At 26.0% G+C, this 24,058-nt stretch overlaps 2 protein-coding genes across 2 annotated transcripts in view; one reads left to right on the top strand and one right to left on the bottom strand.

Annotated features, from left to right (window-relative positions):
• Window positions 1-874: 874 nt before the first annotated feature.
• On the bottom strand, window positions 875-5,417 carry LOC113553257. Its single transcript, XM_026956486.1, has 6 exons — window positions 5,217-5,417; window positions 4,303-4,453; window positions 3,959-4,211; window positions 2,804-2,914; window positions 2,178-2,286; window positions 875-1,053 (listed from the first exon to the last, which is right to left on the bottom strand). The coding sequence occupies exons 1-6, from the start codon at window positions 5,341-5,343 to the stop codon at window positions 899-901; spliced, it is 906 nt and encodes a 301-aa protein (XP_026812287.1). The 5' UTR covers window positions 5,344-5,417; the 3' UTR covers window positions 875-898.
• A 1,833-nt stretch (window positions 5,418-7,250) lies between these two features.
• LOC113554740 (cubilin) overlaps window positions 7,251-24,058 on the top strand; it is a 31,284-nt gene continuing 14,476 nt past the window's right edge. The window contains exons 1-38 of the mRNA XM_026958706.1: window positions 7,251-7,330; window positions 7,491-7,620; window positions 7,690-7,869; window positions 7,951-7,992; window positions 8,060-8,200; window positions 9,046-9,294; window positions 9,363-9,507; window positions 10,622-10,722; window positions 11,553-11,676; window positions 11,742-11,933; window positions 12,012-12,161; window positions 12,237-12,424; window positions 12,478-12,649; window positions 12,728-12,912; window positions 13,011-13,182; window positions 13,267-13,472; window positions 13,559-13,718; window positions 13,928-14,115; window positions 15,023-15,197; window positions 15,283-15,508; window positions 15,727-15,857; window positions 15,938-16,124; window positions 16,182-16,342; window positions 16,407-16,600; window positions 16,810-16,969; window positions 17,048-17,268; window positions 17,346-17,708; window positions 17,809-17,977; window positions 18,689-19,026; window positions 19,084-19,486; window positions 19,559-19,891; window positions 19,962-20,131; window positions 20,203-20,425; window positions 20,545-20,769; window positions 22,546-22,704; window positions 22,788-22,978; window positions 23,044-23,172; window positions 23,751-23,950. Coding sequence (XP_026814507.1) covers window positions 7,251-7,330; window positions 7,491-7,620; window positions 7,690-7,869; window positions 7,951-7,992; window positions 8,060-8,200; window positions 9,046-9,294; window positions 9,363-9,507; window positions 10,622-10,722; window positions 11,553-11,676; window positions 11,742-11,933; window positions 12,012-12,161; window positions 12,237-12,424; window positions 12,478-12,649; window positions 12,728-12,912; window positions 13,011-13,182; window positions 13,267-13,472; window positions 13,559-13,718; window positions 13,928-14,115; window positions 15,023-15,197; window positions 15,283-15,508; window positions 15,727-15,857; window positions 15,938-16,124; window positions 16,182-16,342; window positions 16,407-16,600; window positions 16,810-16,969; window positions 17,048-17,268; window positions 17,346-17,708; window positions 17,809-17,977; window positions 18,689-19,026; window positions 19,084-19,486; window positions 19,559-19,891; window positions 19,962-20,131; window positions 20,203-20,425; window positions 20,545-20,769; window positions 22,546-22,704; window positions 22,788-22,978; window positions 23,044-23,172; window positions 23,751-23,950 — 7,163 coding nt within the window. The remainder of the gene's footprint in view (window positions 7,331-7,490; window positions 7,621-7,689; window positions 7,870-7,950; window positions 7,993-8,059; window positions 8,201-9,045; window positions 9,295-9,362; window positions 9,508-10,621; window positions 10,723-11,552; window positions 11,677-11,741; window positions 11,934-12,011; window positions 12,162-12,236; window positions 12,425-12,477; window positions 12,650-12,727; window positions 12,913-13,010; window positions 13,183-13,266; window positions 13,473-13,558; window positions 13,719-13,927; window positions 14,116-15,022; window positions 15,198-15,282; window positions 15,509-15,726; window positions 15,858-15,937; window positions 16,125-16,181; window positions 16,343-16,406; window positions 16,601-16,809; window positions 16,970-17,047; window positions 17,269-17,345; window positions 17,709-17,808; window positions 17,978-18,688; window positions 19,027-19,083; window positions 19,487-19,558; window positions 19,892-19,961; window positions 20,132-20,202; window positions 20,426-20,544; window positions 20,770-22,545; window positions 22,705-22,787; window positions 22,979-23,043; window positions 23,173-23,750; window positions 23,951-24,058) is intronic.

Below are 24,058 nucleotides of genomic sequence, written 5' to 3'. Positions count from 1 at the left end.
ATATTGTTTTTATTACTACTAAAAATATGACGTATTTAAAAAACAGCAAATTATTTTATCAAGTAATGAATGTAATAACCAATCACTGTTTTGAATTAAATATAATACGAGTATTATTGCAGTTTTGAACTGGACAAATGATAAAAAACTTGAGTACACATATATTGCCATCAAATAGTAATAGAGGAAGAAGTTGGTAAATCTCAGATATTTACTATATTTAAATTTAGTCAGATCATATTTTTAGATTAACGAATATATAAGATTCTCTCTTGGTTGGATGATTTTTTTACATTATTTTTTTTAGTTTCTCAACTTTTATATGAGTTATCTCTGACATTTTGGGTAGTAAAAATCTAAAAAACCCGACAATTTTTTAATTGGAATGTTAAAACCGGGTAATATTTATAAAAATATTTTATTTTCTATTATGTAAATGTACAAAAATATATTAAATATACTTTGAAGATTGTATATTTATTAATAAATGTATATTCTATTAGGAACTTCACATATTTTCATAATGCGTTAAAAATAAAAAATATTTTGTAGGTACCACATATGTTATCACATTGCAGATAATATTACAGAATTTTGTGTATATTTTTTTATTAAGCGATTGAGTAAATAATCTGTGATAGTTTATGTAGATCATTATTAAATTATTTCGACTTGAGACAAAATTAAATATCGATAAACCTAATTCATATGACAGCATAAATAAAATAATAAAATATAAATAATATAATAATGCCATATATTTATTTAAATTAAAATGTACATAATTATTGAGTAAGTATTACTATAATATAGTTTATCTATAAGTTTATCATATTATACAGGTAAATTAGATACGATATTATAAATTTTTTTTAAAAAAAAACACTAAAATTAGTGCTTAATCCAATTCCAGTTTTTTAAACGATCCTTCAAGCCCATGTGACGAATTAAATCGATTATTCTTATCGATCCGCTTGTTTTCGTCTACACGGTTGAATTTCTCGTCTTCTTCAAAAAAACTCCCGTACGTCTTAAAACGTTTTAGTGATTCGTCTATAAAATATTTAAAAACAAAATCGATTATTTGTACCTACTATTTTATATTTATGGCCAAATACTGAGACACCGGACGTTGTTTGTAAAAACTTTTATAAACCGTTTGTTGTGCATAAAATAATTATAATACCGACATGTAATATTTTTTCTTTTCAATAATTAGCTCGTTGCATAATGTATATCCACATCGTCCACACAATACATTTTAAGTCAAAATATATTTTAAAAAGTAAGCTTTTTATAATGTGCATAGTTTTTTTTCATGTCTGATCTTGTCTGTTATGCTTATGCTTATGCATGAACTGCATGGATGATATAATAGGTAATAAATGTTTAAGGTATAAAGGTACAGGAGCGGCCTCGATATCAAAGGACTCTGGTGATTAATTAGTTATTACTTATTACTTATTAGTGCCTGGAATTGAGCCCATTAATATTATATATATATTTTTTTTAGTTAACAGTTATATCAATTCAATTTCTTTTTACACTTTATACAATTAAATAAATCAGAACAGTAGTTATAATACAAACTTGATTTAAATATCAAATTACAAAATTAATAATTAGCTTAGCTCTATATAATATTTATGAAGATGTAAAAGTTTCAACGATCATTACATCACGCGGCGAACTATTTATTATTATTACGCTTGAACACGCGATTGCCGATTGAATGAACGATTGTATAATTTTATTTTGTACTGAAGAGTAAATTGTATGTACCTAGTATCATTGATTATAAATATTAGTATTTATAATCAATGCTAGTACCTGCGTAAGTTGAAGTATTACGTCGAAAGACTCGATCGTCTCGAACGCGTCTCATAAAATATGAAATTATATTATTTATGTAACGAGCATTACAAACGACGTCGCTTATCGGCAGTAGTGTATAGTATTCAATTTATAAAATTCTTCGAATTTAAAAACCAATGGCAACATTATTACACAATTTTTGTCAATTATTATTCTAACAATCTTATAAGTTAATTTATGGTTTCTTATTATTTTATATAATTTGTATTAATATGTATGATCGAGGGCCCGAGAGGCGATTGCTCTCTCGTCTCCTTGACCAGCTTACCCCTGTATATAAGTACCACGATTATAGATTATACCTTTTTGGGCTTCAAATGAAGGAGCTTTTCCACCCATATCGCTGGCAAAGTATTCTTTAGGAATAGATTTGTAAACAGTGTCCATGTCATTCGCTGGGTGTATTGAAATCTGCAATTAAAATTAGTAATTAGTAGATATTATTATCGTTTGACGTACACGTACTATTTCCTCGAAAACAATCGAGTTGTAGAGGACATAGCACTAAGGTTTTGTTATCTGTGTCTGTCATACGCGAACATAAAAAAAATGAATATTATATAATATTATACATTTTATAGTAAATAATAATTGAAATGTGATTCTATTATAGAGTTTAACTATAACGTAGTTTTATTTTATTATATTCAATGCATCTTACTGCAGCAGGTATTTTATAAATTGGTTTTGATAAACTTTTTTAATTTTCAATGTCATAAACTCTAAAGAAAATTATAAAAGATGACCATGAAAATGTTAATTTTTTAAAACAAGTAAGTAATATCTAAGTGTATATACCTCTATAATCAAATTCCAATCATTTTTAACAATTATTAATGGATTTTCTATGATTAACGTCTGTGAAACAGACATAATAATAAATCCCCAGGATAATGGTTTCTTCTTACAAATTATAATTAAATCTTACCATCGAATACAAGTCCTTGTGCATTAATGGCTTTAAAAACATCATCAATTGGTTAGCCAAAGGTGGAGCATTTATCATGTATACTGCTGTTAAACGCATTGGCAAAGCCGTCTATAAAAATAACATTTTCAAATTAATCAAATAAATTATTTTGTGGTTTACAAAAAATACAAAAAATATCTCAAGAGCTTATGTTTTGTATTTGAGTATTTATAATATGGTATGTATCATGTTTAGGTTTACTTACTACTTAAACGTGGGTTATACCGAGGTCGAATCTATAGTTTCATATGTTACCAATATGGAATATTACAATACAATTCACAATATTTAAGATATTTTTAAAAATAAGTTGACATTTCAAAATATTTCAGGAACCGTCCCGATACTCCAGCCCACTCCTTTAACTTAAACTACTAGTATACTTAGGTACATGTTTTTTATATAAAACTTAATTAATTCCAAGCCATTCTTTATTATTATTATTTTTTCTAAGTAATCTAAAATTTATATAGTTTTGTACAATGAGTAGGTTTGATAAGTGACAGGAAATATAATTAACAGTAAATTAACAGTGAGTCATACGATTAGGGAGGTTACTCAGTGTAACTCCAGCAAAATTCCAAGCCATATGTGACACCGGTCTGTCTGAACGTACACCCATGTCACACATATGTGACACGCCTCCGTGAACGTGTTAAGATTATATACTGTTAGTTGTTATGTTATGTTAGGCAAAAGATATTGTTGAAAAAAAAAAATACAAGATAATATTTTATAATCATACATTTATATCTATTAGATGATAATGTGGTAGGTACTCAATTTATTATAGTATAGGTAATATGCAAGTATCAATTAATTTAATATTTGAAGTTTGATTTATATCATTTTGGTTATGGTTGTTTATGTTGGTATATTTACTTTAAAATTCATGATAATATTATGTAAACATAAAAGTAGTTAAATAATTTATTTTCTGTTATTTATGTACAAAATTGTGTAGTGTCCTGGATTTAAAATAAGTATCAGATGTCCAGATGTAATGTTTAAACATCCTACTTATTTACCTATTTACAGATATTAGAATTATATATTTTTACTCGAATTCATATACAGTAAAATTATTATTATTTAATAATTATTTATATTTACTTGCACGTATGTCAAGCATTTTTTCATCAGAGTCAAATTAGTCAATTTAGTCAAATGACCCATTGAGAATCCAGTCATATCCATTACGAATTTCCATTCAGGCGCCAGTGGATCCTCATCAATACATATGTCATACATTGTGAATACAAGTCGTATAGTATCTAACGTGTTAAAAAGGTTTGAGTTGAAGTCTCGTAGACGCGAAAATCCTGCTCGGGAGCCATCTGGTAGCAACGGCATTTTGTGAAAATAACTGCAATTATGAAAAGATATAATTCTGTTTTTGTTTTTTTTATCAACGTACAAACGGAAACTAATATCACTACAGTGGTTTAAGTTCTTACAATATGTTGAAAGTTTTCTCAAGTTCGGAAATCTTCCTATTGTCAAACATGTCGGGATTGTGAGTTCTCATAGTATAATACGCGTCTATCATTTTTTTCGTAGTTTCTAGGTTACATCTACAGCAGTTTAGAAATATCACCAATTGCTTGTCTGTATAAATAAATACATTAATATTATTAAAATGTATTACCATATATTTAATTTTTAATTTTTTTGTTTATTTATTTATAAATTAAGTTAACGCAGTATTTCTGTTCGATATTGTTGATTAGTAATAGGTATTTGCTATTTATAATCAATATTAATCTTTTTTTATTATTCGTTTAAGAACTAAAAACCTTTTCACTGCGATATTCACTAACGTGATTCTTAATAATTTATCTGTATAAATTTCATTTTAAATTAATAAGATTAATTATTATTTAGCACTAGAGACAAAAATGATAAGACAGAATATAATTTCTTATTGAAAAAAATAAAATAAAAACTAACACTAATTGAAAAGGGTGCTATAGCACTTTCCGTTCAATTTAGTTGTGATTTAAAATAATATAAATTTTTAACTTGAATTTTGTATTCTGACGCAGTAGACTTTGATATTATTACCAGTTTAGAATTTTATTAAACCTTGTATAATCTTTTTAAAAAATTAGTTTTTACTTAACTTCTATAACCGATCTAATTTATTCAAAGTATGTAAACCGTTCTGTGATTGAAATATAAATTTTTAAAACTGTTGATAAGATTTATATCATAAATTCATAATATATCCAATTTACAATGTATTATAGGTTATATTATTATTAATTTACAATTAATAATAAATACATTTTTTATAGGTTTGAATAATTGATCAATTACAGGCAATTTATAATTTTAAATTAAATTACATATTTTTACAAGTTACGATTACCTGATATTTTTGGTAAATGAGGTTGCTTTGATAACCATTCCCTGATGATATCGACATTGTTACTACCGACTTTAGTAATTAGTTGTTCGTTATTCATATCAACTTCTTGTTTTGATTCAGAAGGCATTTTAATGTTTTGACGGCGTGCGTTTAAATGTTCTATTTTACTTTCTATGACAGATACAGACTAAATACTATTATACTTAAATATATTGACAATTACATTTATAAGTAGTGCATATATTAATACGATGAATTTGTTAATCTTATCTCTAAGAGTTTTTTGTTTCTTCTTTCTTCTATAGTGTTTATATAGGATAATGACTAATTGCCAAATGGGTACTAAGAGATTACACATACGTTTTATATTAAATAAAATAAGTCATAAAAATATGAACTGTTATTGAAGTGGATGCATATGTGAATATATAAATATTAAAAGATTTAATTATATTATTAATTATTTGGTATTATGAAAAGTTAAATGTACAAATTTAGTTTGAAAATTTTAGAAATTAATTTATTTTTATTGTAAATAAGTCAATAATTTATTATTATCTGTTGGTTAATCAAATAAATATTGACTAATATAATTATATATAATTTATTATTAATTATTATAGTTTTTATTTTTGATAAGTGCTAGCTAAGTCGTGAGGTTTTTTTTATTATATAGTTACATTATATATTTTATATTTACTTTAATTTAACTATAGACAAACAATTTAATCAACTATTACATCTTAAAATAATAGCATTAAAATTTTTTTAGACTCAAAACGATGTCTTCATTTTTTGGAGGTTGAATATAAGTTTTATAGATAACTCTATACTAACATAAATACAAGTAGCTACTATACATTGAATCAGCATGAGTTAGATGAATATATATATACAATGCACCATACTTAAATATAATATAGTTATGTAAATTCTTATAAGATATATTTGATTTGACATAAATTACGTTAAAAAATTTAAGAAATATGTACCTATAGATCAGAATTATTTTAATATCTTAATATTTAACTTAGTAATTATTGAAGTAAAAAAATAACTAATTTAAAAATCTGTGATGTACTGATTGGTCAACAAATAAATTCTCCGACACACAGTTGTTTTGCGGACATCCGATATCTGACACACATTATATTTAGTTCTTAAAAATATCATTTTTTTATTATGCATATGCATAATATTATTCATTTATATTAATAGTATACATATTTCATTATTACTGCATAATATGATGTTGCAATTTTGTGACACTTATATTCATTCTACCACTGTACACTATTGCAATCCTGTATTACAAGTAAAATATACCCGATTTAATAAAACCTGTAGATGATGTTAATTAATAACATATATTTTAATTTCGATTATAATTATTTTGATTTTATAGATACTTATAACGTAATAAATCTACCTGCATTTTGATACTTTTTTTTAGATATTTTTCAATTAAAATCATTTATCATAATTTTTAAATATAATAAAGTCAATTTAATTTAATTGTTAATGAACCTATTTATCAAATATACACGTATAATAAATTCGTACAACATATTGTACATTATGCGCATTTGATACATTTTTAGGAAGACTTTCTGGAGCTTGTATGATTTAGATTTTGAAATTGAACCATGTGTTTTGTATATAATTACGAGAATGTTATGTAATTAAAATTTCCTAAACCATGTATAAAAAATAATATTATTATCATTACAGACATAACACAATCTGATTTATCAGAATTAATTTGACAGTCGAGTAAAAACAGACGATGTATAATTATCAGTTTGGGGGGTGGATTCCCATTATCTGAGTGAGAAACTACTGACTAATAATATGTGGATACATGCTGCGCATGGTACTAACTATTAAAACATAATATTTCATCTGGCTCAGTTTAATTTGTGGTATAATATTGAACAAGTATCGCATATTTTGAGGTTTAACTGCATAATATGTTATTTATATAGTTATATATCAATTCAATTAATTTTTATTGAATATCAGTTATTCACCAAAATGCAAAAATACAGCAAGTGGTCTCTATTTATTTTGCTATTAATGTTATTTAATACTGTGAGCGGACTATACAGTAATCAGTAAGTACCTACACATCTACAATTTATTATGTAATAATATATGTACATTGTATATAATATTAATACGTGACAACTTTCACGAAAACAAGTTATATGCATTTGATGTAAAAATATGTATTGTATTTATATTAATTTTTTTTTTTTAAACGATGCAATTTAGACCACGATTTAGGTCTGAAAATGGTCATTTATACATCGAAAGTGCTACAAATCACAATATTTCATTGAGTACAAAAGGTCAAGGATATATAAATGTGAATAATGAAAACTTACTTCAAGTTATTGGATTGGTATTACAATTTATTCACAATATTTACATTTAGATTATATTTATTATTTTTTATTTATGTATTAATTAGGCTAAAGAAGCTTGGGATGTAGTTGAATCGTTCCGGTTAAATGATTTACCTACATTTTCGGATGCGATAAAAAATGTAGTACCTATGATTGATGGTCCAAAGGGTTTAATCAGTCGGGTCACGGCACTAGAAATGCAAATGTTAAATACAACATCAATAACATTGCCTTCTAATAAGAGAGTAAGATTATTTATATAATATGTTTGATGAATTATTATAAACGCAATATTGTATAATTGTGTAATTATTGTGTTAATATAGAAAGGTGACACGACTTTAAACGGAGCTAGACTTTCAATTAGAGTAAGTCCCAAAATAAAATTCTATTTGTAAACAAATTAAATAATCTTAGTATAATTTTTATTTTTAGCTTACTAATTTGGAAAAAAAAGTCACCAATCTTGTAAACCTATTATCTATAAGTGAATGCTTAAGTAATCCCTGTCAGAACGGTGGCACGTGTATAGATCTGTACAATGGATTTCAATGTAATTGTCCGAATAATTGGCAGGTCAGTATAAAAATATAAAGTAATATTTATTTACACATTTATGTGTTTTAATAATAAAAAAAAAAATCATTAGGTTTAACATTTAAACCTGTAGTCACTATAATAATATAATTATTAATAAAAATATACTATGAAAATCATCCGAGCTCTAAGTATTTATCGTACAATATATAAATTAAAAACCTCCCTCCACCATTGAAGAATCCCGGATAAATGCCTAAATAATTTTTATATTTCTACACTTCAATGGTGATTTCATAAACGATAATTCAGTAACCGCTAATGGATCAGGACGAATAAACCACCTCTTTTTAACAGGCCTACTTTAAATACATAGCTTATAACAGTTATAACTAAACTGCTCCGCGTGTAACCAGCTTTAATTTAGTTCTTTTGTAATCAAAGATTTCTTATAATAATTATTTCTTGATGTTTTAACACTAATAAGTGATAAGTTATCAATACTACTAAAGTTGAAATTTAATTTAACTTTATACAAAAAAAATAGTTTTCAAATTTGTCTAAAAATGACATAACATTGTGAATTTTAAACAGTAATAGCAGTGTGGTTCAAACTCCATAAATTGGTCTTCGTCTTTCGATTACGCCCCTGCTTACGCTAGTACATGTACCTATCCTTATCTCTTGAGTATATTTTCACTGACCAGATTTAATATTTATTATTTATAAATTTATAATTATATTTGTGTATAAATTATTAATACAAAACTTCTGTCACTGATCATTATTTAAACTAGTATACACCATGTTGACTATAATATAAGAAAATTTCGAAAAAATATTGAAAATATGACTGATTAATGTTTTATATACTCGTATTACAGGGTAGATTGTGCGAATTGGACGTAGACGAATGTGTACGATTCATGTACACGGATTTAGGGTGTCAAAACGGTGCAGAATGCAAAAACACGCCGGGAAGTTACGAGTGCGTGTGCGCGGCGAACTGGTTCGGTTTGCACTGTACGAAAAGGAAGAACGATTGCAACGGCGCAATGTCGTCGGAACTCTGCGGTAACGGCGTGTGTATTAATCAACCGACGACGGTTGGCTACACGTGCATTTGCAATCAGGTCGGTGTCACCGGGATGGACGAATGTTTGAAATTATCGTGTTCATACATTTTTGTGTTTCATTACAGGGTTGGACCACGGACGGAGGACAAAGTCCGGCCTGTACGAAAGACGTGGACGAATGCAAGGAAAACAAGCACACGTGCTCAGCAAACCCACCGGTCGAGTGCAGGAACACCAGAGGATCGTTTACTTGCGGAAACTGTCCCGCAGGTGACTACACTTTAGTTATTATTTATTATACATATATGTTATAGCGGTTTCAGTGAACAAATCGATCATCGTAAACACTGACCGGGTATTGTATATAAGATGTAAAGAATATTCAAGTGATATAAATTATAAATATTTATTTCCCATATAGACTAGTCGTTGTAATAGAATGCTAAGATTGGTGTGGGTTAATTTCATAAACACTAATAATCAACACATAAAACTCTGTATATAATATAAAATAATGAATCATATTATTTTTAACTTATATTTCACTTTCAAAAATCGAAAACTAAAAAAACAAAGGTTCCAAATAATTATAAGTTTAATTAAGAAATATATTTAATTTTTAAAGCGTATGGTGTGAAAATACTTGTTGCGCCAATCACTGTAAATAATGTTATAGGCATAACGAAAACTATTTAGTGTTTTATATAAAACTCATTTATTTATTGGGCTTGGGCATCGTGGTAGAAGAGAACATGAGCTAAGTAGCAAATATGAAAATTCAACAAAAGATACAAATATGTTATATTTAAACTTTGATTAAGCACAACCTAAGGTAAACAGCAATATTAATATAGTAGAAATTAGTTTAAATTTTGCAATGAGCAGACTTTCAGTTATCATTCAGAAAAGTAGCTAGGCTGTTTTCAAATTTAAATGGCTAAAGTTAACCGCTACGCTTGTGTCAAAAAAGCGACACAAGGAGAGATGAATATGTGAAATTGCCGGAGTCGTATGTAATTGTAACTTTAATTGGCAACACATGTAAAAATAAATAAGTATTTAAATATAAACCTAATATTTGTATATTTACTAAGCTATAAGCAGTATATAAGCATAATATTATACATTTTTCACACGACACTATCAGTACTGACCATTGCATACAATGTCTAGTCTATGTAAATAATTATCCATATGGCATGCCTATGGCTTGAAAAACTCTAACATTGTACACAGCTTCCAGTAGGTATTTACAATGATCATTTTTTTATTTGAACCGTAGCATATTTATATGTATACACATTACATATACAGTTTAAACGTGTATAATATACGTATTGAAAATTCATGTTATATAATGTCGTGATCTGTACATGTTTATAAGGTTACGAAGGAGATGGTTTTGTGTGTACAGACGTCAACGAGTGTTTAATAAACAACGGTGGTTGCAGTTTGAATCCTAGAGTTCAATGCGTTAACACTAGAGTACGTGAAAATTATATTGATATTAAATTTAAGCTTAAGATGACGCCATACCCGCATGTGTTGTCTCTGTCTTACTAATGTATATCATAATAAATTCTGTTCAGAAGAACACATTTTGTGATGTTTGCTTTAATATTAGAGTAAATTTACTTATTATAAAATTTAAAGGTAAGAATATTATCTAGAAAATTACATATGCTTTTATTGATATTATGATTTCAAAATTTTAAAGTTATAATATTTTACATATCTATAACTCACTTTAAAATGATAATATCAATAATAGCATATGTAATTTTCTAGACAATATTCTTACCTTTAAATTTTATAATAAGTAAATTTACTCTAATACTAAAGCTAACATCACAAAATGTGTTTTACTGAACGCAAATTTGTAATGATGTACATTAGTAAGGCAGAATCAACACATGCGGATAGGCGTCCATTTAAAATTTAATCGTTGATTGTTAGGTACACAGTAGATACTTTGCTTATGTTTTTTTAATAAATGTTTTACAGTGCATATTATTTTAAACACGACGAAAACCTTTAAGACACCTCATTTATTATTTTTACCCTCTTTATATAATTTTAATTAATTTAACTATAAAAATATTTCTAAGATCTTTCGACGGCGAATAAACCAATTTTTTTAAATTTGATGTGTACTGTTACGCATATATTAAAGTTTATTAAATATACTTGTATCATGTTTGATATTTTCTATTCAAAATGTGATGAGAAGACGATTAATAATTTTCAGTTCTTCTCAGAATAATTACTTTAAAAATAATTTTTGTAAAATGTTATTATTTGTGATATTACTCAAGGGTTCGTTCAAATGTAAACCGTGTCCACCTGGTTATAGTGGTGATGGGTTTAACTGCGTCTATATATCCGGAGGAGTTTGTGCGATAGACAACGGAGGGTGTCATCCAAATGCCGAGTGCACTGGTAAACAAAACAAAAAATATGTTTTTATTTTTAAGTCATTTATAATATTATGTTACTTTACTTAGTTTATGCTGAAACAACAATTCAGTGTACTTGTCGGCAAGGGTATATTGGCAATGGAGTCGGAATTAATGGATGCATTAAAAACAATAGAACAGTAATAGATCCTTGCATGAATAATCCTTGTGGTTCACATGGTGAATGCCTTTCAAGTTCAAATAATACGTATTTATGTCTTTGTGATACGGGTTATACAGGTGATATTTGGTTGATGAAGATATTAATAGTAATTAGTATAAGCATAATAATTTCGAGACGATTTTCATTCATTATAGGAATAACATGCAATATACATCATGTAGAAAGAGGGTGTTCAGAAAATCCATGCCAAAATGGACAATGTGTCTCTGGATCTGTAAGCGGTGATTTTACTTGTATCTGCCCTAGTGGGTATTTTGGACAGTTTTGTGAATCATTTTTAGAAAGTAAGTGTATATTTAACATGTATTATAAAAAACATTTTGCTTTCAAACATTTGTTAATGTTGAGATATTTTGAAGATTGTGGTGGTTATTTTGACACCTTCAATGGAACTCTACAGTATCCCGTGTCAAATACATCATCAACGTATCAGAGTAACGCAAATTGTGTGTGGACGATTGATGTTAATTCATCTCGTGTTATTAATATATCTTTTGTTTGGATTGATATTGAAAAAACAGATGATTGCTCTTTCGACTACGTCGAGGTATACAATATTTATTAATTTTTATAGTATAATACTCATTTGAGTTATTTTAGATTATGAACGGCGAAGATGAGGATGGTAAAGTGTTGGGTAAATTTTGCGGAAATTCTTTACCCTCAAACAATAGTATTATTTCGGATTCAAGTATGGTTTTTGTACGTTTTCATTCTGATGGATTAAAAAATTTTCGGGGTTTTCAGTTGAATTACACTACAATTAAACCTGGTAAAATAAATTTTGTTATATTCAAAGATATTCTTTTAACTTAATTAAAAATTTAAAATATTTTTTATTTTTTTTTAGAATGCGGTGGTGCATTAGATATTGAATCACACGGAACATTATCCTCTCCCGGTTCTCCGGGAAAATATCCACCTAATCGTGACTGTTATTGGACTTTGAATGCCACTCCAGGAAAAAGAATTCAATTAAATTTTTTCTCATTAAAATTTGAGCGTCATATAAATTGTAGTTATGATTATTTAGAGGTAACATTTTCATACGTATATAAAATATACGTATATATTAATCAATAATCCTATAATATCTAAATAAGAATAATAAAATAATTTTATTTTTGATGTAGATTAGAGACGGTTTTACACAGCACAGTCCAGTATTAGCAAAATTATGCAATACTACTTCTAATGGTCTTCCTCCTCCTATATTTACTTCAGGTCAACATGCAAGTTTACACTTCCATTCTGATGGTTCTGGTCAAGATTACGGATTTCAAATGACGTATACTGTAATTGAAGGTATTTAATATGTTTATGTAATTTACTTTGGTATTTTCATACATAATTAAAGTTACCTATGTTTATCTACATATTTTTAATTAGGTGTACCAGGATGTGGTGGAATTTATACAAGTCCATCTGGAATAATAGCTTCACCGGTAGATTTAACTAGTGATGATAATAATTATTTGGACAATTTAAATTGTGAGTGGCATATTAGAATGCCTTCAAAACAGAGACTAAAACTTGCATTTGTAAAGAAATTTGGCATTGAGCAATCTACAAATTGTTCAACAGATTTTTTGGAAGTATGTTTTATTTACGGTATTGGTAAAAAATAAAAATAATACTTTCAGTACATAAAATAAATATATTATTTCATTATTATTAATAGATTTACGATGGTTCTAATATTAAATCACCATTAATTGGTCGTTATTGTGGTTCAAAAAGATTTGATCAACCAATAATCACAAATAGCAATGAAGTCACCATTATTTTTAAGTCTGATTTTTCATCTACAGCTGAAGGATTTACAATCAAATATGAAACACGTATGCATAAATATATTTGTTTTAATAGTTATTCAATTAGGAGGTAATCAATGGAATTCAAAATGTATTACAAAATATGTATCAATAATTTAATAGTAATAATTTATACAGTTGAATAGCTATAAGACTATTTTATAAGTATATTAAAATATTAATATACAAATAAGTTAATACTTATAAATATATATATATATATATTTTTTTTTTAGTGTGTGGTGGAATATTTACAGAAAGTAAAGGTATTATTGAATCACCATTTTATCCAAATCCTTATCCAAAAAATAAAATATGTGAGTACCTTATTGCTCAACCAGTTGGAAAAGCAATCCGATTGTCATTTTTGGATATGGAAATTGAAGATCTATCTTATCCAAAATGCCTTTATGATTCATTAGAGGTAATGTTGTTGGTCGATTACTTGCTTTAATAAATATAATTGGTTTTTATTTAATAGTTTAGTATTTTACATTTTTTTAACTGGAAATATATAATGTACCTATTATATTATCTTTATAAACATTTATATATTGTTGATATTTAAAGAAATGTATTTTTTATACTTAATAAAATTTTTTTAGTTTTAATTATTACATAGGTACCTAAATATACCGATCAAATCAGTTTATCTATTTTGTTTAGGTATATAAATAAAGTAAAATTTTGTCAAAAAAAAAACATAAACTAGTAGAAAAGAATAACTTCATTTTTTACTTTTATACTATTAAAATATTAAATAACTAGATAACTACATGTTATCTAACCTATATTTTTTAAATTTTTTTATAACTGTAGTATATAATAATATATCCCTATTAAATATTCATACATTTTTAATATAAAAATAAATAGTAATAATCAATAATAATAAGAGAATCTAGTCTCAAGCTATTTAGGTAACTAATTCACATACTCGTATAGTTTGAATATAATATCTTTTAGGAATGCTTTATGAATTCTGATGTATATTTTATTTTTATAATTCAACACCTTACATCAGTATTTGGAACTTGGATTGCAATTTCTTAAGATTCAATTGTTCTTTTTATAAAAATGTATGCAACATTATATTTTTATTTATTTTATGTCAAGAAATAGATAAATAAGGTATTTTTAAATTATTTTTGTTTACCTGTATATTATATTGACAAATGACATTATTATGTAATATAATTTTTTGTTATACAACTATAAGATTTGAAATGATTTATATATCTTACAATTTAAATAATCTTACAACTTAGATAATCTTGAGTCTTTTGATTATTTATTATATATATGTTCAACGTAAATAATATCTATTTCAGATCAGGGATGGAGATAATGAGAATTCAACTTTAATTGCATTGTTATGTGGGAATATTAATAAACTTCCTAAACTTCCCTATCTATCGACACATAATTATCTGTGGTTAAAATTTTCTACCGATCATTCTAATTCCAATAAAGGATTTCTAGCTAACTATTCGACAATTGATATAGGTAAGCAATATAATATTATTGAATTTCAATTTTAGTTACCTATTTACTATGATAATTATGATATCATATTTTTTCAATACTTTAGCATGTGGCGGTATTTTGAAGGAACCATCTGGTATTATACAATCTTCGAAACATTCAGAACAATATTTACACAACCAGTTGTGTGAATGGATTATATCAGTAAACGAATCTAGTCAAATACAAATAACCTGGTTAACATTTTCCTTAGAAAACCAACATTCTTGTAATAATGATTATGTTGAAATATATGACAATAGTAATTCTGGAAATTCGTCGAAAATTGCTAGGTAAACTATATTGTCCAACAGAATAATAAAGTTGTTAAATTAATCTATTAATTAGGTTTTATGAATTACGTTAAATTTGAATATTAACTCTAATATTCATAATAATAAGTTAAATTTTTAGTTCTCGCTTGTTATAAATCCTATGTATTTATATATTAAAAATATTTCATAAAACTAGTAAGATTTTTAAATCAAAAATATTTTATTTAATTTTGTAGGTATTGTGGGACTAAGGTTCCACCTGTATTGACGTCGTTAGGTAATCGACTAACAATTATTTTTAAAACTGATCATTCAGTGGCACAAGACGGATTTATGCTAAATTATATTTCGCTTAATAAAGCTCAAGGTATTTATGGTTTAATAGTATTAAATAATATTATATTTTGCATATAAATAATAATTTATATAATATATATACATATATAGCATGTGGTGGAAATTTCTTCACACGAGAAGGTTTTATTAAATCACCAAATTTTCCAAATGATTATCCAAAACTCAAAGATTGTTCATGGGTAATAAGTGTACCAGTAACTAATCAGATTGAGTTAAACATTACTCATTTTCTGCTCGAAGAAAGTACAGACTGCCGTTTTGATTTTGTGGAAATTCGGTATGTTTAACTAAAGTATTAATAATTAATATAGTTTATAATTAATTATTTCTATAGAAATGGAGGATATCCTACATCACCTTTAATTGGAAAATATTGTGGATCAAAAATTCTTCCTATTATATCTTCAATTGGAAATTCACTTTTTATAAGATTTGTATCTGATGGATCTAGAGGGCGTAAAGGTTTTTTCATGCAATGGTATACAACTTCCAAAGGTATAAAGTTAAATTTAATTAAATTTAGATGTACAAATAATATATAATTTAACATCATTAAAAGGTTGTGGAGGAATATTGAATTCTGGTGTTGGACATATTGTATCTCCTAACTATCCATTACCTATACAGGAGTCATTAGAATGCTATTATAAGATAGCAGTGGCACAAGGAAATCAAATCAAACTCACTATAGTAGATATCGAATTAATAACAGACCATTTTTCTGGAGGACAGTGTAAAGATAATTTCCTTGAAGTACGTTTCATTATTAATGTATTTTATTTTTCTACATTTACAATATTTATATTTTACCGTTAAATCTGAGGTTCAAAAAAAATATTATTTCAGATATATTTATTAGTGAATTTAATTTATAAATAACATTATTTAGTAATTTATTTTTGTAAATTACCTATGCTTATATAATTTATTGATTTATTCGTATTAAATTAATACTTTTACAGATTTATGATGGTGATAATAGCGCTAGTAAAATATTAGGAACATTTTGTTCAGATTCTCAATCATCTACTTATGTACATTCATCTACAAACCAGATGTACATTAAATTTAGAAATAGTGGTTTTTCCAAAGGGAGAGGCTTCTCTTTAACATATGCTATAGGTTGGTATAAATTAAACCGTAACAAAAAAAAAATATATTTATTTTGGGGAAATATTAAAATAAAATATTTTATTTTAGATTGTAATGTAACTATAAAAGGATATCAAGGTGCTATTGAAATGGCTCAACAAGAAAATATAAGATCAGATAAATGTGAATGGACAATCGTTGCACCTAAAGGAAGTAAAGTTAATATAACATTCACTTCATTAAAAATATTTCAAAAGCGTTCTACATATTTTTCGCATCAAATACAAAGTATATCAGTTAATAACAAACGAAACAATTCTCAATTAACTGTAAGTACAATTTTATATTTATAAAATACATAAATAATTGAAAATAATTCATACATTTTTATATAATATATTTATAGATATTGGAAGGTGCAAATATAAATGAAATAAATACAGTTTTGTGGACTTATAGTTCTTTAGATTATAATCAATCTGTGATTGCTTCAACTAAAAATATAATAAAAATTGATTATAATTTTAGAAGCAGATTATTCTTTATGGATAGATTTGATAGTTTTCGTTTAGAATGGATAGTAGATGGTTGCGGAGGAGTATTGGATCCACACGAAGGGGAATTTACATCACCTGGATATCCTGGATTTTATCCTCCCAGTACAACATGTGAATGGACTATTGTCGCTGATTATGGATATACTATAGAGATAATTATACAAGATTTTTGGTTAGAGTCTTCAAGATCTTGTACACTTGATGCATTAGCTGTATGTATTAATATGTTTAAATAATTATACTTTGTTTAAAATTTTTATTTATATATTTTATATTATTTTATTATTATTTTTATATTTATTTTTATTTTAGATTTACAGTGGACACGATGATTCTGGTCCAGAATTGTTACGGGTATGTCATAAACAAACAAGTCAAATTATTGTAACGTCTGGAGATAATGAAGCTTTTATAAGATTTGATTCTGGTATGGAAACTCAGAGGAAAGGATTTAAAGCTATATATAGAACAGTCCCATCGAGTGAGTTTATTCTGTTACTAACTAAAAATATTAGATAAAGTACTATAAATAAATTGTAAATTAGAAATGTTATACCATAATTTTTATTATTATTCACATTATTTAAATTTATTCTTTATGATTATGATTTGGTGTTTTTAGCAAAATAAACCGTTAAAAAGCATTTATAAATAGAAAAAATATATTTAATTTAAGTTTAAATTTATCTTTTAAGCCATCTATTAAATTATTATTATTATTTTTCTGCCAAGATTACAGTGGAATAATCAAATAACATTATATAAATACGTGTAATATACGTAATTTTCATAAAAATTATATAAAGATTAGGAAAAAAAATTTTAAGGGGTGAAAAAACAAAATAAAATAAATTTTGATTAAAAAAAAATGTATTTATACAAAAATATTAGAGTTATCTTTATATCAATTTCCCCGATAAAAAAGTATTTTCTACGAAATGTAAGCCCTAATTATTATATTATTTATGTTTTTCATCATTTTTAAGAAGGCATTTATAAATTACTTTTTATTTTTTAATCAAACACCTAACACGGAACACAATATTTTACATTCACTTTTAATCTCCTCTAGTAAAAATTTACAATTAAAAACATTTATAAATGTTTATAATTTTATACCAAGATTGAACTTTTTAAAATAAAATGTTTGTTTTAATATTGATTTGTTTAACTATTATGATTAATATTATAGAATGTGGTGGAAGGTTTACTGCTCCTCAAGGAGTTATCCATACTAGAAATTACCCACAAAACTACGATTCTAACAGTTCTTGCAAATGGTATATTGAGGTAGCAGAAACTCATTTAATTAATCTCACATTCGTTGACTTCAGTACTCGGAGTTTCCCTATAAAAACCAAAGATAAAGTTTTAGTTTATGACGGCAATATCCATGGAAAACTACTACTTAACCATTCTGGAAATAGTATACCTTCACCGATTATATCTTCATCTAATAAACTTCTTGTATCTTTTGAAGTAGGAAAACGTGACATACGAGCAAAAGGGTTCAAAGCGATATATTCTACGGTAATTACTATTAGTTTTAATATACTTTTGTAATACTTTTACTGATATATTTTTTAGGCATGTGGTGCAAGGTTAATTACAAATGATTCAGGGATTATTACAAACAATCCATCTTTAACAAACAATTTAAACGAAAACTGTACATGGACTATTATATCTGATATGCCACAGTCGAAAGTCACATTAACGTTTACTCATATTGACATAGTACATAATTTAGATAGTACCGCAGTGGAAACAACAAATGCAACTGATGTGCAGTGTTCTAGTAATTTATTTCATACAATATTTAGAATTTTGGATGGTCCTGATTTGGATGCTCCCGAAATAACAAAGTTTTGTAAATCAAATCCAATGCCGCCACCTATTGTCAGTAATGGACCTGCTATGCGTATAGAATTTACAGATAACTCTGGTGCGATGGATTCATTTACAGCTCTGTATTCTGTAAGATCAGTAGGTCTGTATAAACATATGGTATAACCTAAATGATTTAAATATTTTTGTAATTACGTTATTTTGTTTTAATTAGCATGTGGTGGAATTTACGACTCATTAAGGGGAACGATTTCTTCGCCCAACTATCCAAACAATTATTTCAGAGATTCTGAATGTGTTTGGATATTAAAGTCCTCTGTCGGAAATCGCGTGTCTTTGAATTTCATTGCTTTTGAATTAGAAGAAGACGAGTTTTGCAATGAAGTTTATGTGGAAGTCAGAGAAGGAGATTCTATGGGTCCAATCTTAGGTTATTTTTGTGGTCCAAATTTGCCATCTAATATTACTTCTGGTTTGACGCTTTGGATCAAATTTCGTTCCAGTTCTCTTGGTTCAGCTAAAGGATTTACTGCAGATTTTAAATATGGTATGTTTATTATTATTATTATTATTATTATAGCAATTCGTTGTTTAAATAATGCTTACATACATTTTAGTAAATAAAATTGATCTGACAAATCAATCTGGAGAAATCTCTAATCCATTGTATCCGAAAGCATATAGAGATAGTGAAGATTATTCATGGAAAATAACTGTAGATCAACGAAAACAAGTTCAAATCGTAATAAAAGAGTTTATAACTACCTCCAAAATTCATAGTTTAAAGGTAAATAAAATTATAACATTTTATTTTAAATTTATAGTCTATAGTAGTTAATTTTATTTATTTGCATGAAGATTTATGATGGAGATAATGTCAATTCATTAATTTTGTATGAACTAAGCAATACACATTTTAATACAGTATTTAATGAAACTATAACATCAACCGGTAGCACTGTATACATAAAACTGACAGCTGGTAGTAGACAAGTTGGCGGTATATACTTTTTACTATCATGGACAACCGTGGATGTGCCATTTTATAAAAAACAATATATCACCATGTTGGACGTTAAATGTAAGTAATTATAATATAATTTTTACAGTACAATTATTTTGTATGAATATATTAATATGTAGGTATTAAGGAATTTATTTAAAAACGATGGAATTCAAATTTACTTCACATATTTTCAGATAACAAATCTAGTTTTGATCATTATTTATCACCAAGCACCAATACAAGTGTGATAATTACAAGTCCTGGTTATCCTTATGGCTACGAACCTAATATCAATGTAACTTGGACAATTCATACAGAACCACAATATCATATAGAAATTGATATTCTGGATGTAGATCTGTATCCTGTTCATTCATCTACAGAATTTTATTTTAAAGATCATATCAATATAGAAACCGGTAATATAGAATTATAATTTTCAATACTAATAAATAGCTGATATTATTTAAACGAAATTTTAAATACTGTATCAATTTTAATTTAATTTAATTCATAATAATAATTTTTTAACATATAAAAAGACTGGTATTAAAAACGTTAAAAAATATTATTTCAAAATTATTTTTTTTATGTCTGCTAAAATTATAAAAATTTTCAATTTACAAAATATAGGTTAATACTATCTCAAAAGGCGAGCTTGTTGTGATAAGATAAATTGAGTTAGGTACAATAACTAGTGTTATGGTTTAAAATATTAATTTAAATTTTACTTCAATATTGTTGTGTGTAATTTATCAATATAAACATTAAAACCTTATAAGTTATAACATTTAAATTTATACTGTTTATACAGCTCAAAAATGAACTTTTATCATGACATTAACATACATCAATATTTAAACTTCTTAAAAGAAAAATATAAGTATTGAAAATACTTCTTTTTTTTTACTAAAAATTTTAATTTATAGATTTTATCATATTTGATAATGATGTTTACTTTTAAATTCTGAACGGAGTTGATAATTGATTTTACAATGATGTGTGTGTTATTTTTTATATTTATTTTTATTTTTGTGTCGGTCATCACGTTTATAGTAATAATGCTTTGATTTTTGACTTAAACTCTTTTTTGAAAAGGAAATTGAATCTAGTTGGTACTTTGGGAGGAGGGAAGGATCAAAAGTAAAAAATGTCCAGTAGTTTTCAAAAGTGTCAGGAAAAACCCTGAAAAAATGGAAAAACGGGAATTTTTACGCATAACTTTTCGACAAAACCGATTTTTTGATTTTGCTTTAACTGAAAAACGAATCATTGTAAATACTTGAAATTTTTACCAAATGTTTATACAGCGTTATCTATTTACGATAAATTTTTCTTAGTATTTTTTGTTGAAATGCCGATAAAAAAAATTTGGCTTTCTAAAAAATCTTTAAAATTTAAATGACAATGTTTATTATAAGTTTATATTATTGTAGTAAAAAAAAAAATCAAAAATCGTCAGTTACCATTTTTGTTTATAAGCATTAAAAGTTCAAATGTTTACAAAATATGACAAAATCGCGAAAACTTGCAAGATTTTGAAGTTGAGTATTCATAAAATTGTTATAAATTTTAATCTAAGGTTAAAAAACCCATCACAAGTTTCTCCATAACTTTTTCTTCAAATAATTGTAAAAAAAACTCCAGCGTCAATATAGAAAACAATTTATGAGCGTTTGAAATTAATTTTTTTACGAAATCTAGTAAAATAGCGATATATTACAATTTAAATATAGGTAATAATATAATATAACCTACTAATTACCCTAGACTGACAAATCATCTCCGTTCAGAATCGTTTTTCGTATACAATGATACCTGTCTTTGCATTCAAATTTAACACATTCAACACAGTGACCTACTCTCCATCTCTACTAGGTATACAGCAGAGCGATATCCACTTGTCCACCTTTTTTAATATTAAAATTTCTGTTGATACAGTAAAAAATAAAAATATAAATACGTATATAAACCATTTCTATTCCTATTATTATTAAATTTTATATTAAACAAAACAGTAAAATAATAGCCATATGTTTTTCTCGACATAAATAGTAAAATTGAATTTAATGTAACATCAAATGTATCAATTTTATTAATGTATATTAAATTCTAAAAGTAAAAAACTATAACAGTAACATCTACTGAAATTATTTTTTATTTTTAATAATTTATACATTATAAATATATTTTAGTTGATCCTATTACTGCAGAAAAGATATTAATAAAGAGAGTATATAAAAATATTAACCAAATCAAGGATACAAAAATAGTTGGTAAGAATAAAGTTATATTAACTTTCATTTCAAACAAGTCATTGAATGGTACAGGATTCAAAGTTGAAGCAAAATTAAGTACGTTGAATGATATAAATCATCTATGGCACCTATTTATATAAAGGCAAAGTAATATTTTTAATTTGTATCTGATGTTAAAGGATGTGGGGGTGAATTACGAGGACCAACAGGAGTAATTAGTTTATCTAACATGAGTAGTGCTGTAGTCTTGGACCCACCGTACGCATATGATTTTCATTGCACTTGGAATATTACTGTACGACCAGGAAGAACTATTTCAGTTAAATTTATTACCATGAAATTGTATTCATGTGCAGAAAGTTATGTTTTGGTAAGTAGATGTATATAAAGTGGATATTTGATAATAATTCTTACCAATCATATACTTTATTTTAGTTAAAAAATGGTTTTTATGAAGATTCACCTTTCCTTGGCCAAGGTAAATACTGTGACAGTACTAATATAGCAACACTGTCTACAACTGAAAATAAATTACAAGTTCGTGTCAAATTATTATTACAGGACGTAAGTAAAACTTATATTTATTTCATACATAATATTGACCTTTTTTCTTGATACAAATATCTGTGATCTTGGCTTTACTTATCTCCAATTCCTTAGCTTTGGGCTCATATCGATAATATTACACGCTAAGCATTTAAGGTGTCTTAGGTTTTATTAAAATAATAGTTAGAGAATTCTAACTCTCTAACATATATAAATGCTAACACAGTTATTTAAGAAACGATTCTCATTTAGATTATGAGAATAACCAATGAAAACCAGTCATTTTTTTTCTAATTTAATTTTCAATCTCGTAAAATTATTTTTATGAATTTTCACTGAATATTATAATTTAATAAATAAATATTACATTGTATATTACTGTAATATTTAATTGTAATACAATTTTGGTAATTTTTTTTGTTTTTTTATTTTAATACAAAAAATATATTTCTGTACGGTTTCATACCTTTGAAAAAGTATACATATAAATAGTAGTTTTTAGTATAAGTAGTTTGATTTATTTAATTTAAATGTTCTAAAACTAAAAAAAAATATATAAACATTTGGTAAGACTAAATTATGTGTCTTAAATTTAGGTCGTGAAAATAGCATTTGAAGAAAAATCAATAAATTGCGGTGGACAAATTTATTTAAATGATTTGTACAACATAACACAGATAACATCTCCTTCATATCCAAATATACCTCCAGCACACACCGAATGTATTTGGACGGTAGTGGCGTCTGCCGGTGAACAAATATCTGCAACCATAGAAGACTTAGTTTTGGATAGAGAGTAAATAAAGTTTATATTTATTTTATAAAATATGTAGAAAACATATAATACAAATGATTGTATCTAATTAAATTTTTTTTCTTTAAATACTTCAAGATATATCTTTCA

The sequence above is a fragment of the Rhopalosiphum maidis genome, chromosome 2 (assembly GCF_003676215.2).
Source record: "Rhopalosiphum maidis isolate BTI-1 chromosome 2, ASM367621v3, whole genome shotgun sequence".
Classification (NCBI taxonomy): domain Eukaryota; kingdom Metazoa; phylum Arthropoda; class Insecta; order Hemiptera; family Aphididae; genus Rhopalosiphum; species Rhopalosiphum maidis.
This window is presented reverse-complemented; position numbering and strand designations above follow the sequence as displayed.

Excerpts from the sequence above, each read along its gene's own strand:
- LOC113553257 (XM_026956486.1), bottom strand. The coding sequence starts at position 5,343 with ATGCCTTCTGAATCAAAACAAGAAGTTGATATGAATAACGAACAACTA. Across the intron at positions 4,212-4,302 it reads GAGAAAACTTTCAACATATT|TTATTTTCACAAAATGCCGT; the intron begins GTAAGAACTTAA and ends TCATAATTGCAG. Across the intron at positions 2,287-2,803 it reads ACAAGGACTTGTATTCGATG|ATTTCAATACACCCAGCGAA; the intron begins GTAAGATTTAAT and ends TTTTAATTGCAG.